General features: G+C 36.2%; 3 protein-coding genes and 1 long non-coding RNA gene across 5 annotated transcripts in view; 1 reads left to right on the forward strand and 3 right to left on the reverse strand.

The window, feature by feature from the left end:
- The window catches only part of LOC127949455 (zinc finger protein 664), an 80,593-nt gene that overhangs the window by 42,987 nt on the left and 24,217 nt on the right, over positions 1–13,389 (reverse strand). The gene's annotated exons all lie outside the window — the stretch shown is intronic.
- Positions 1–13,389, reverse strand: part of LOC127949471 (zinc finger protein 501) — a 167,043-nt gene that overhangs the window by 11,314 nt on the left and 142,340 nt on the right. The window lies entirely within an intron of this gene.
- On the reverse strand, positions 507–6,143 carry LOC127949432 (zinc finger protein ZFP2). The gene is made up of 4 exons (XM_052546727.1): positions 6,036–6,143; positions 5,184–5,351; positions 3,431–4,244; positions 507–2,488 (listed from the first exon to the last, which is right to left on the reverse strand). Exons 2-4 carry the CDS (start codon positions 5,349–5,351, stop codon positions 1,305–1,307), a joined length of 2,166 nt encoding a protein of 721 aa, XP_052402687.1. The 5' UTR covers positions 6,036–6,143; the 3' UTR covers positions 507–1,304.
- LOC127949573 (uncharacterized) lies at positions 7,609–12,889 on the forward strand. Of its 2 annotated transcripts, XR_008152364.1 has the most exons (7): positions 7,609–8,003; positions 8,104–8,147; positions 8,504–8,633; positions 8,785–8,878; positions 9,781–9,884; positions 11,841–11,961; positions 12,500–12,889. It is a non-coding gene; the product is annotated as an uncharacterized LOC127949573 (long non-coding RNA). The 2 variants fall into 2 exon arrangements; XR_008152365.1 differs by lacking the exon at positions 8,104–8,147.

Here is a 13,389-nt window from a genome sequence, read left to right on the forward strand (position 1 = left end):
AGATTAAACACTTGCCATCTGAGTGCCCCAGTCTTTGGTGATTTTACCGGTATACTAAAGTTATAGCGCCCTCAACAGTACGAGATTAAAGACGTAAAGTACGCTCTTAAAACGCTCCGGCCGGTTAGTTCATTAAACAATCGGTAGAATAGAAATGACCGTTATTTTTGGAATTACGCGAGTTCGCGGTTTTCTGAGGAAGACAGGATAAAAGGCGCGCAGAATCAGAGGAGTGCAGTAAAGACAAATGTGTGTTTGAAAAAATATGATTACGATAAAATATATATATATATATATATATATATATATATATATATATATATATATATATATATATATATAAATACATATGTGTTTGTGTGTGTGTATGATCATGGTATGTTTTGCTATAAAGTAGGTTTTTTTTTTTTAAAGAAATGCTGTTATATGCTATTTTAATTTATTCATGTCATACAAGGAGAAATTAAGCAAGTTGGCCACAAACACACGCTACTCGAGACAAACAGTAACACAAACTTGCATCTTTAATTGCATTGCAATTTAATTACACAATTACACTACTTTTTAACATCCATAAAATCATGATCCAGTAACACGCAAGGTTTTTTTTTACACAACAGAAAACGAATTACCGATCAAGGATGAAGCTATGGAACATACAGTTAAACCCCAAGGACCAGGTGTGTTTAATGAATACCAGGAGTCAGAAATGCAATCAGCTGAAGAAAAATATACTGAAGAAAATAGTTTGCAGTTTCATCTGCAGAAGTCGACTTAATTACTCACGATGGGGAGTTCGTAGGCCACTCTGCTTACATGCTAGACACAAGTAATAATACTCTAACAGAGATCACTAATTACATCAATACATAGGTAATCAAGATTCTGGTTAGTTGAAACACTAATTAACGTCTCCACACATGGACGTAAAACTTGAGGCATATCTTCTAGTGATTATTTTGATGGCAAGTGATCAGAGGTTAAACTCAAGAGGTCACTCCAGAAATGTATATCGGATACCTGGACATCAAGGTGTAGGCAAATGATGGTTTCCTCCTAGAGCTGTCTCCTCATCTAGCTGCAGACAAACACTCGCACCTACGCAGAGAACACTAATCTGTACTTCAAGGTTGCCTGGCTCTGCCCTGAATCTTATCAAATATGGTTCATTACACATACACATGAGCAGCTTCTAAAAAGTAAAAATGCAGTCTTAAGCCATATTCTACTTATTTTTTTACATGGATTAACGTAACTTTGATTAATAATTATTCAAGAAGAAACAAATATATTCCACTCCTTCACTATGATTCAAGAGCAGCGTGTTTCTTCTTGTGGGTCTGAAAACCCCATAGAAAAGCAAATCTCTCTCCGCAGATGGAGCAGTGGTAAGGTTTCTCTCCTGTATGATGTCGTTCATGGACATTCTTGGCACTTGCTCGAGCAAAAGTCTTGTCACAATGTGAGCATTTAAAAGGTTTTTCTCCTGTATGAGTCCTCAGATGTATTTTTAAGTCACTTGGCTTATAAAAACTCTTCCCACAATCACTACAGGAATACGGTCTTTCTCCTGTGTGAACTCTCCGATGAATCCTGTACGAAAATGAACTAGCGAAGCTCTTCCCGCAGTCGGAGCACAGGTACGGTTTCTCTCCGGTGTGAATCCTCTCATGAGTTTTTCTGTGAGTCGAATGATGAAAACGTTTCTCACAGTGCGAACACTTATACGGTTTGTCCGAGTGTATTATTTGGTGTGCTTTTAGAGAAGTGGTGTTTTTATAGGTTTTTCCACATTCACTGCACTGGTATGGCCTCTCATCACTGTGTGTGAGTTGATGTTTTTCCAGAGCTGTTCTGAGACTGAAGCTCTTCTCGCAGTGAGGGCACTGATGCGGTCTCTCATCGCTGTGTGTGAGTAAATGGTTTTGCGACCCCTCACTGCTGTGCTTGAGTATATGTTTCTTAAGATCTGATCTGACGTTGTAGCTCTTCTCGCAGTGTGGGCATTGATGCAGTCTCTCATTAGTGTGAAAGAGTAAATGGTTCTTCAGATGCGTTCTCTGGCTGAAGCTCTTCTCGCATTGAGGGCACTTGTATGGCTTTTCACCCGTGTGGATTCTCTTATGAATAGTAAGATTACTAATGCTGCGGAAAAACTTGTTACATTCGTTGCACTGGAAAGACTTTTCCTCGTGTGTCTTCATATGAACTTTCATATTATATGTAAAGGTGAAAAAATCTTTCCCGCACTGTTCGCAGCGAAACTCCTTCTTCACTTCGTGCTTTTTTGAATGACGTTTCCTCTCTTTAAAGGTAGGAAAACTTATGTTGCATTTCCTGCAAGTGAATTCTTTCTGTTCTGTGTCTTTTCTCTTTTGTCTCACTGAATGACCGCGTTTGCGGATAGTCTTTCCACAGTCCTTCACGGTCCATTGCTCTTTGGAAGTGGAGGCAGTTTCTCCATCAGAAGATGAACCAGCGTTGTCATCTGAAAGGAATAAAATCTGCATTAAATATCTAACTACTTTAGCTTCTAGAGCTGGACGATCAGTCAAAATAAAACTGAATGTGTGATATGTCTTAATGCAGTTATCAAACTGCAAAGACTGTGATTTAAATATTTACAAAGTTTTATATGTGACACCGTTATATTTTCAGTTTGCCAGATTGGGTCAACAATTTCCAGCCCAAAAGCTCACCAAAACCTTCTGTAAGAGCCAGGTATAGTTCCTTTATTTTTAACACATTTTTGTGTTAAATGCGGTACCTGGTGGTGGAAGTAGTAAGAATATATAATCTGTTTATAGGTGTGTTGGGTAGAGAGGGGTTGATGAGGGAAGTCTTATTTTTGCTAACCAATAAAAACGAACGCTGTTTAATGCCATATATCATGACCTTTGGACACCATTTCATATGCAAGTGAAACAATTATGGAATGTAACAGATTCACAACCTGATTGTTTCTCAAGCAAATAAATCTATAAAATCTTCAAAACGTAATCTTTGGATTTATGATCATTATCAATAAGCAATTCAGACAAGTTAGTTTCCTCTACTAAGCCTCTCCGCAGCAAAATGTATGGTTTCATACTCACTTTACACCTTCAATTAATCGTTTATTCAAACCTTTTTCAGCAGCTGTCCTGGTATGCACATGATGAACAGGAGTCGAAGTCTCATATTCAATTTCAATTCAATCATTCAGCTGTTTTCTGATTTTAGAATTACAGTTATTTACAAAGAGTATTCAAATTAACTCCTACCATAGATGGAATCCATGTTTTGAGAGCAGAGACAATCTCCTACTCTTTACAGTGAATACTACTTATAATGAGGCCACTTTAGCATAAACAGCTAAAAAGTTGTCACTCATCCTTCATCACATTTGCTTTTAATTCAGTATATCTGGCCATAAAAGGAAGAAACATACCTGAAGGAACAAAGTCATCATCATCAACATCATCATTCTGATCTTCATCATCCTTATTCTGATCATCATCATAACTCTGATCTTCATCTTTATTCCGATCATCATCATCACTATGATCTTCATCATCTTTATCCTGATCTTTATCATCCTTGTTCTGATCATCATCACTCTGATCTTTATCATCCTTATTCTGACCTTCACCATCCTTTTTCCGATCATCATCATCACTGTGATCTTCCTCATCATCCTCCCCATTATTCTCCTCCTCCTCCTCCTCTTCCTCATCAGTTTGTTGTTGTTCTTCCTTTATGGTGGTTTCTTCTCCTCTGCTCTCGATCAGGTTCCTGCAGTCCACCAGTTTGACGGAGCACATCTTCAGCGGCGTCTGCAGCATCTGCTGTTCTCCAGCGTTACAGTCAGAGGTTTGATCAGTGGATTCATGATCCTGAGCGTCAGTATAACAGAGTAAAGTGAGACTCAGATCTGAGTCCTGTGTGTCTCTGGATTTCTGATCTCTGACGCTCCAGACTGAATCCTGAGCTTCTGTCCCATCATTACCATCAAGTTCATCATCATTCCCATCATCAATACGATAATCATCCTCCTCTTCCTCATCAGTGTGGTGTTGTTTCTCTGCGGTGGTTTCTTCTCCTCTGCTCTCGATCAAGTTCCTGCAGTCCACCAGTTTGATGGAGCACATCTTCAGCGGCGTCTGCAGCATCTGCTGTTCTCCAGCGTTACAGTCAGAGGTTTGATCAGTGGATTCATGATCCTGAGCTTCTGTCCCATCTGTCACAGACACCTCCTCCAGATCCTGACAGACACATCACAGATAAACACTAATTAATAACAACCTGTTGAAATCAGGCTCTTTACTCAACAGTTATCTCTAGTCAGATTTCTAGTCAACATTTTCTAGGGCGCAACATTCAAAAATTCTAGATTACATCCCGGAAAGACATACCAAGTTCAAGACAAAGGATGATTCCCACAAAATCGGAATTTCTGCAAGCTTTTTTCAAGCTTTAAAATGTTTTTCTGTATATTGTTTTTTCATAATTCCCAATGTATACAGTGCAACAGCAAAAACTGAGGAAAAAAAATGTATTTAACAATTGGTTAGAACAATGTTTTTTCAGACCTGTCCATCAAGTACACCAACACTGCACATTTTGTTTGTCTTCCATTTCAGGTCTTGCACTAATAAGCTGATGATCTGAATCAGGCGTGATAGATGTCTGTATGTCAGATCACACCCTGTCACACACACACACACACACTAGATGAGGGAGACAGGGAAAATGTGCAGTGTTGGGGGGCCTCCAGGAACATGGTTGGCAACCACTAGTTTAGAGCATTTTCTATAACTACAAGTCTAGCTGAAATTCCACCAGGACCACACAGAGATGCCAACAGACCACTATACCAATTGCTTTAACCCAGGGTTCTACAGCCCTGCTCTTGGAGCGCTACCATCCTAAAGATTCCAGCTCCAACCCCAATTAAACTCACCTGAACCTGGTAATCAAGGCATTCAAGACTACTTAATTTTAGACAGGTTGTTGGAGCAGGGTAACTGATCCGGAGGCAGAACAAACAATGTAGAACAGTGACAGCTAGTGTATCTGTTGTTGAATGTGATAGAAAAAAAATCTAATGAAGAAACTGCCCATCTCCATGTGCATAAGAAGTGAGATGGTAACAAAACTTTGGTTTGGTTGAGCTGAAGAATGAAATGAAGATCTGTTCAAACCTCTCTGTTCAGTTTGTCTCCTCTTTCTCTCAGCTTTGCCTCCAGTGAAGCCACCTCTTTCTTCAGCTGACAGATTTCTGTGATGAAATCCTCAATATCCAGCATGGACAGATCAGTTCCGACTGATTTACAGCACATCACATCCACCTGAGCTTTCATGCTCAACATCTGAACACAAACACATCATAGTTATTAAGAGAAACATTTATAATGAATAGATCTCAAGATTTAACCTAAAATTATTGAACAAGAGCTGAACTACATAGAACTGACTTGTTATTAAAGAAAGATTAAATAGTATTTTGTAGAATATTCATAAATGTATATCTCATATGTAGATACGTTAGGAGTGTTTGTTTCATTTCAACATCAAGCCAGCACTGAGCATGCATGACTATTATCAAATATTATGGGATATTACATGCATTCAGATACTGTCCTATTTTTACTAATTTCTCCCCAAACTTTGAGAACTTCAAGTGTCTAGCATTGAAAATTAACCTTGTGTTATTATAAAACCCGTTCCCTACAAATATCATAGTTAAAACGTGGTTATCTTAGTAAAACAATGGGAAATTTGTTATGGTTACGGTAATGAAAAACCATGGTAATTTTTCATAAGACGAACGGTCGAGGAAAAGCTTCATTCAAGCTCATTAAACAAAGATAAAAAATAAAAAAAATAAAAAAAACAAGCACATATACAGCTAAAACACATGAACAATCTAAAACCGACTAAACCTTGTTTCCCGATGTGCATACTATCCATCATATCCGCCCATAAATAGTGTTTAAATTACTAATATCACCGAATTTAGGATTAATACTATGCACATTGGGACGCAGGCTTACCTTCTGAGTACTCCAGGCTTCTTCTTTCTCCAATGGTTTTACCCGCGGTGAACTAAAGAAGAAACTCACAGCGCCTCCTAAAGTACGAGCGATTAAAAAGAAGAGAACAATAGATGCTCCGGCAGGTTAAAGAGAAAGAGGAAACCATTAAACATTATTCTAAAATAATTTATCTCATTTAGAAGCATCAGAGACGGACATACTATAATAGATTTACGAAATTATTAAATAAAGACATTGCAAATAAATGTTAGTCAGTCATCGGTTAAATGGAATAGAAATGACCGTTATTTTTTGAATTACGCGAGTTCGCGGTTTTCTGTGGAAGACGGGATAAAACGCGCGCAGAATCAGAGAAGCACAGTAAAGGTGTTTGTGTTTGAAAAAGCACAATATTAATGTAAATGAAGCAAATCAGCCACAAACATGCTACCTGAGACAAACAGAAATTGTAATTGCAGAAGAGAACTATTAATTGCATTAAACTGCAATCGAATTACGCAATTACGACATTATTTTTATTAATTTTTTTTACAATCAATAAATTATATTGCCCCGAAACAATGGAAGGTGTTTTTTACACAACCTAAAACGAATTACTTATGAATGATGATTCTAGAGCTCTGAAAACCCCATATAAAAGCGAATCTCTCTCCTCAGATGGATTCATTCGTGGATCTTCAGGGAAGTTGATATAGTAAAAATCTTGTCACATATGAGCTTTTAAAAGGTTTTTCTCTTGTATCTCTTCTTTTTATCCTCAGACATATTTTTAAGTCACTTAAAAACTCTTCACACAATCACTAAAGGAATACAGTCTTTCTCCTGTGTTAACTCTCCGATGAAAATGAACTAGCGAAGCTACCCAGACAGCACATGTACGTCTGGCCGACGTCGGCCTAATATCGAAACGTCGGCCTCTATACCTAAAACATCTATAAAACATCGGCCTGGTGGAGGCCGATATAATTTGGTCAGTGCTCTGTTCTCCAGCTCATCAATCGTCGGCCCTGAGTTGGTTCACGACCGCGGGCCGATGCCGCGCTTCTCTGTGTGCGCGTGCCCAGTATTCGTCTCTTTTAGCCACCCAGAGAGAGAGAAGAGGATAATCCCAGCGACATCTGTGGCTCTGAGGTAACGTTACGATTTCACTTCAGCTCAATTAGACAAAAAATACTACTTTGTTAATTCTGTCCCTGCTGAAAAAAACAATAGAAACCATTACAGAATTTGTAATGGTTTTAATGGTTCTTATTGGAATTCTAATGGTTTTAATGGACACTGTAATGGTCTCTGTGGGTCTCTATTGGTAATTTGCTTTCTTCTATTGGTGGCGTGTATTGTCTATTGGATACCATTAAGGACCAATAGAACACCTTTAGAAACTTCTAGTGGTATCTACTGGACACCAGTAGAAACCATTATGACTCCAATAAATTTAGTGGTTTCTTTGGAAAACTGTAATGGTCTTAGTGGGTAGGCTACTGCTGAAAAAAAATGAACACACAAACAATAGAAACTATTACAAAATTTGTAATGGTTTTAATGGTTATAATGGGAATTATGTTGGTTGTAATGGTCACAGTAATGGTCCCTGTGGGTCTCTATTGGTAAATTGCTTTTTTCTATTGGTGGTATGTATTGTCTTGGATTGCCACCATACGTCATTTGGAAAGGTTATTTTTAATTCATTTAATTTTTTTTTTTTTTTTTTTTAAATCAACTCGACTCGTCATGGCCTTCAAAATTGACTTGAAAAGTTGGTCTTTGTTTTGTCTGTCGGATTTGGTCCAAATTTAGCCCAAAAATAGATGTGAAATAACAGTGAAATTCTGCGTGACTTCCACGTGCTGTAATGTGCGCGCGCGCAGAACTGGAGCGGAGGACGTCACCATGGAAACGAGGCGGCAGCCCAACCGTCAAGCAGCTGATCGCTGACACTCAATGTGGTTTCACTTTTTTTTTTAGGTAAGTTTAGTCTATTAAATTACACAAATAGTACATTAAAGTGTTCCTGACACTTTATTTCATGTAAATTATACGCTTTCGTTTAATATTTACTTTATAGAAATGGTTTAGCGTCGTCAGAAAAAGTCCGTTAGCATCTCAAAGGTAAGGCTAAATACAAGAGGTAACGATAGACATGAGCTCTTGTTTATTAAGTTTGGGGTTTTAATGTCATCTTGTGTGTAGATGAGCTCTCTCTCTCTCTCTCTCTCTCTCTCTCTCTCTCTCTCTCTCTCTCTCTCTCTCTCTCTCTCTCTCTCCATATATATCAATGGATGAATGGAAGTAACTTAACCGAATTAATTTAACCCTAAAAGTATCCACTGTTTAATCCTAAAATGTGCACTAACGTAACCGGATAACGTTACATCACTTACATAGAGCGTGAAAATGGACTGAAACCTTCAGGTTTTGATCTTTCATGGTAAACACATGAATACAAACTTGTTCTGTGATTTCAGAAGTGCCAGAAAAAAACCTCTATGACGCAGGAGAAGTTCCTGATTTTAACATTTCTGAAGGGGGCTGCTGACAGAGAGGATGAAAACATACACATTTTGATGTCCACGCTGTAGGAGCATTACTAAATAAGTAAAACTAAAATATATATATATTTATTGTAAATGATTATATAAATTATATATTCTGTGAATTATTATTTTTCTTTTCTGCATTTCACCTCTGCTATAGTATATGCCTTATACCTGGCATTGTATAATAAATATTGTTTTCTCTGTGACAGTGCTTATGTTCCTAGGTTCTTCCATGCTGATGGCTGTGCTCTAGAGTCATATCTCCTGTCGAAGAACATTTTTAGACATTATGAACCATGAATAGTAAGCAATTCGTCAAACATACACCATTCAAAAATGTAAGGGTCAGATTTGTCATGTATTTCAAAGACATATTTTATGCTCACCACTGCTGCATTTATTTGATTAAAATACAGTTAAATTGTGAAATTAACATTTTTTTAATAACTATTTTCTATTTAAGTTTGTTTTAATAAGTGATCAAAGCTGAATTTTCAGCATCAGTCTCCAGTGTCACACAATCCTTCAGAAATCATGCTTTGTGAAAACAAGAATAAAATTGTACAAAATATTTACATATAAAGCAGTTATTTGAAATTGTACTAATATTTCACAACATTACCATTTTTATTTATGATCAAATAAATGCAGTTTTCTTAGTGTACATGAGACTTATTTCAGAAACATAAAAAGATCTCTATCTCCAAGCTACACACTCTCACACCAAAGTGACTGTTAAAAATCATTTAAACTTTGTGTCAGTACATCATAAATAGGAAAAGGCATCAGATCACCGTCTGTGATTTGTTGTTTCGTGCCGCATCCAGTGTAGAGAGCATCACTGATTATAAAAGGTTCTGTTGTATTTTGTTGTGCTGTCCAGTGACGACACAGTGTTAGAACTCTTGTTAAATATCATTACATATGATGTATGTATGATGCCATTCAGCACTGATAGATCTTTTCTATTTCAGAGACTGAAAATCATTGATAAAGCACAAGGTTACTGTAACATATTTAAACAATATTAATAAGAATTAATAAAAATGCATCTGTGACTTAATATTGCTTCTTATTTTTCAGTGGAAAGTTCTCATTAAACACATAGCTTTCTTCTCATCTTTGTGCATTTTCAAACGTTGTGCATATTTCTGAATCATTTTTTTTTTTTACTTCATAATATTGGTTGTCTTCTCTTGTTTCAGAGTTTAGCTCCAACCCCAGTTAAGCAGACCTGAGCAGCTGATCAAGGATCAGCAGAAACTCTGCAGAACGGTGGTCCTCCAGCCTAGGACTGGACACCAGTGTTGTAAGTCATTCTCCCTCTTTATAGTGCATGTTCAGGACATATTGCAGGAGATCTCAACATTGTCTCTTAAGGTCCACTTACATGCAGAGTTTTGCTCCAACCTGCAGTGCACCTGAACACATTAATCGAGGTCTAACTATTAGTGTTGTCACAGTACCAATTTCAGTACCAAAGCAAAACACAAAAACATGCTAATTATTATTTTTTTTAAATTATTATTATTAGCCGCACTTATGCTAACAATTAACTACTCTAATAGCAGTGTTCATTTCAATCCGACATTCAAATTACAGTTATATATATATATCCTGATAAATACAGGTGCTGGTCATATAATTAAAATATCATCAAAAAGTTGATTTCACTAATTCCATTCAAAAAGTGAAACTTGTATATTATATTCATTCATTACACACAGACTGATATATTCCAAATCTTTATTTCTTTTAATTTTGATGTTTATAACTGACAACTAAGGAAAATCCCAAATTCAGTATCCCAGAAAATTTGAATATTGTGAAAAGGTTCAATATTGAAGACCTGTTGCCACACTCTAATCAGCTAATTAACTCAAAACATCTGCAAAGCCTTTAAATGGTCTCTCAGTCTCGTTCTGTAGGCTACACAATCATGGGGAAGACTGCTGACTTGACCGTTGTCCAAAAGACGACCATTGACACTTTGCACAAGGAGGGCAAGACACAAAAGGTCATTGCAAAAGAGGCTGGCTGTTCACAGAGCTCTGTGTCCAAGCACATTAATAGAGAGGTGAAGGGAAGGAAAAGATGTGGTAGAAAATAAGTGTAGAAGCAATAGGGATAACTGCACCCTGGAGAGGATTGTGAAACAAAACCCATTCAAAAATGTGGGGGAGATTCACAAAGAGTGGACTGCAGCTGGAGTCAGTGCTTCAAGAACCACTACACACAGACGTATGCAAGACATGGGTTTCAGCTTCGCTTTCCTTGTGTCAAGCCACTCTTGAACAACAGACAGAACCAGAAGTGTCTCGCTTCAAAAAGGACTGGACTCCTGCTGAGTAGTGATAAATCAGACCCAAGAATGCAGAAGAGCTGAAGGCCACAATCAGAGACACCTGGGCTCTCATAACACCTGAGCAGTGCCACAGACTGATCGACTCCATGCCACGCTGCATTGCTGCAGTCATTCAGGGGAAAGGAGCCTTAACTAAGTATTGAGTGCTGTACATACTCATACTTTTCATGTTCATACTTTTCAGCAGGCCAAGATTTCTAAAAATCCTTTCTTTGTATTGGTCTTAAGTTATACTCTAATTTTCTAAGATAATGATTTTGGGACTTAGTTGTCAGATATAAATAAATATATCAGTCTGTGTGTAATGAATGAATATAATATACAAGTTTCACTTTTTGAATTGAAATTATGATACTGAACTGAACTGCTTTTATAGTTTTAATAATTAATTTATTTGTAATGAATAAGGGGATTTTACATTTGATTATTAGTTTTTCTTACTTGAATGCTTTTGTTCGGATGTAAAATAAAAAAGTGAATTATTATTAAGAAAAGAACTGCAGGAAAAGATGCAATGTTGCTCAGTGATTTTGGTTTGGAACCTTTAGAAAATAGAAAAGAGTTGACTTTGCCAACTCTTTCAACTTCAAACGGGTGTAGCTCAGTCATTTTTTTTATATATATATATATACAGTTATACATCATTTTGAAGGACTTTTTAATGAGGAAAAAAAACCTCAACTGATTTTTGCTCATTGTGACTAACTTTGCCAGCACAGGTCACATATGCTACTTAATTTCCACTTGAGATTGGTCAGATTTAAAGTCTGAGATTAGTCCATCAGTTCTTGAATTTCAATTTTTGTTTATGTGTGTGCGTGTGTGTGTGTGTGTGTGTGTGTGTGTGTGTGTGTGTGTGTGTGTGTGCGCGTGTGTATGTGTGTGTGTGTTCAAAACAAGAGTGTCTGTCTCAGAAGCTGAAGAAAAAAGGCCACACCTTATAGGAAATAAACGCCTCCTAAGTGTATGGAAATACCTGGCTGAGGAGATCAGTGACATAAACCAGATAAAACTGTCAGTGGTAAGTGTGCTACAACCTCTTATCTAATATGACTCGAAGTGAATAGAGACTATGTACCATAAAAAGTAGATAATGTAATTATTCAAGCCTATTTGTGAAACTGGACCACAAAACCAGTTACAAGGGTAATTGTTTTTATTTAATTTTTTAGATTTTTATTTCAATAATAATACTAAATAAGTTTTCCATTGATGTATGGTTTGTTAGGAGGACAATATTTGTCTGAGATACAAATATTTGAAAATCTGGAATCTGATGGTGCTAAAAAATCTAAATATTGTGAAAAATATTTCAAATCCAGAGCAAAGCATTTTATTAATAAAAAATTAAGTTGATACATTTATGGTAGGGAATTTACAAAATATATTCATGGAACATTTTCTTTTTTTTAAATCCTAATGATTTTAGGCATGAAAGAAAAATCAATAACTTTTTTGAGACTGCCATATAAATATATGTATGGATAATCTCACATACTGGTAATGTGGTACATTGTCCTAATGAATTGCCCTTTTTTCTTTCTTTTTTTTTTTTGCAGGTCTGAGACAGCTACAAGCCACAAAAACAGTTCATAGTTCCTGCATTTCTATAATGCATTAATGAATAACAATAATTAAAATAAAATGTAATGTCAAGGTTTTGTGTTAATTCCAGCTATGTTGAGTATTCTGTGAATAATTTTGATTTTAGGTGCATATTCTTAATTCTTTGCAAAACAACCTGAACTGTTTGCTATTGAAAGGTTGGTATGAAGTTTAAATAAATAAAACCATTATATTCTTGACAAAACCTGTGTACAGTTTGTATTAATAATTTAAATTATTTACTTATATTAATTAATGGCCTAATTACCAGCTATCAGTTAAACATTCAAATCAGAACCAATATAAAACTGCAACGAAAACTATTAAATATATGCAAATAAAGACCAGTACAAATTGCAATGGAACCATCAGAACCATTACAAAACCAACGGAAACCATTAAATTTGTTTTAATAAAGACCAATACAAACTTGTAATGGAACCATCAGAACCATTACAAAACCAACGGAAACCATTAAATTTGTTTTAATAAAGACCAATACAAACTTGTAATGGAACCATTACAAAACCAACAGAAACCATTAAATTTGTTTTAATAAAGACCAATACAAACTTGTAATGGAACCATCAGAACCATTACAAAACCAACAGAAACCATTAAATTTGTTTTAATAAAGACCAATACAAACTTGTAATGGAACCATCAGAACCATTACAAAACCAACAGAAACCATTAAATTTGTTTTAATAAAGACCAATACAGACTTGTAATGGAACCATCAGAACCATTACAAAACCAACAGAAACCATTAAATTTGTTTTAATAAAGACCAATACAGACTTGTAATGGAACCATCAGAACCATTACAAAACCAACAGAAACC

The sequence above is a fragment of the Carassius gibelio genome, chromosome B1 (assembly GCF_023724105.1).
Source record: "Carassius gibelio isolate Cgi1373 ecotype wild population from Czech Republic chromosome B1, carGib1.2-hapl.c, whole genome shotgun sequence".
NCBI lineage: Eukaryota > Metazoa > Chordata > Actinopteri > Cypriniformes > Cyprinidae > Carassius > Carassius gibelio.

Coding starts and splice junctions, on each gene's coding strand:
- LOC127949432 (XM_052546727.1), bottom strand. CDS start 5,351: ATGTTGAGCATGAAAGCTCAGGTGGATGTGATGTGCTGTAAATCAGTC. Junction 4,245..5,183: donor GAGACAAACTGAACAGAGAG/GTTTGAACAGAT, acceptor TGTGTCTGTCAG/GATCTGGAGGAGGTGTCTGT. Junction 2,489..3,430: donor TGATGACTTTGTTCCTTCAG/GTATGTTTCTTC, acceptor TATTCCTTTCAG/ATGACAACGCTGGTTCATCT.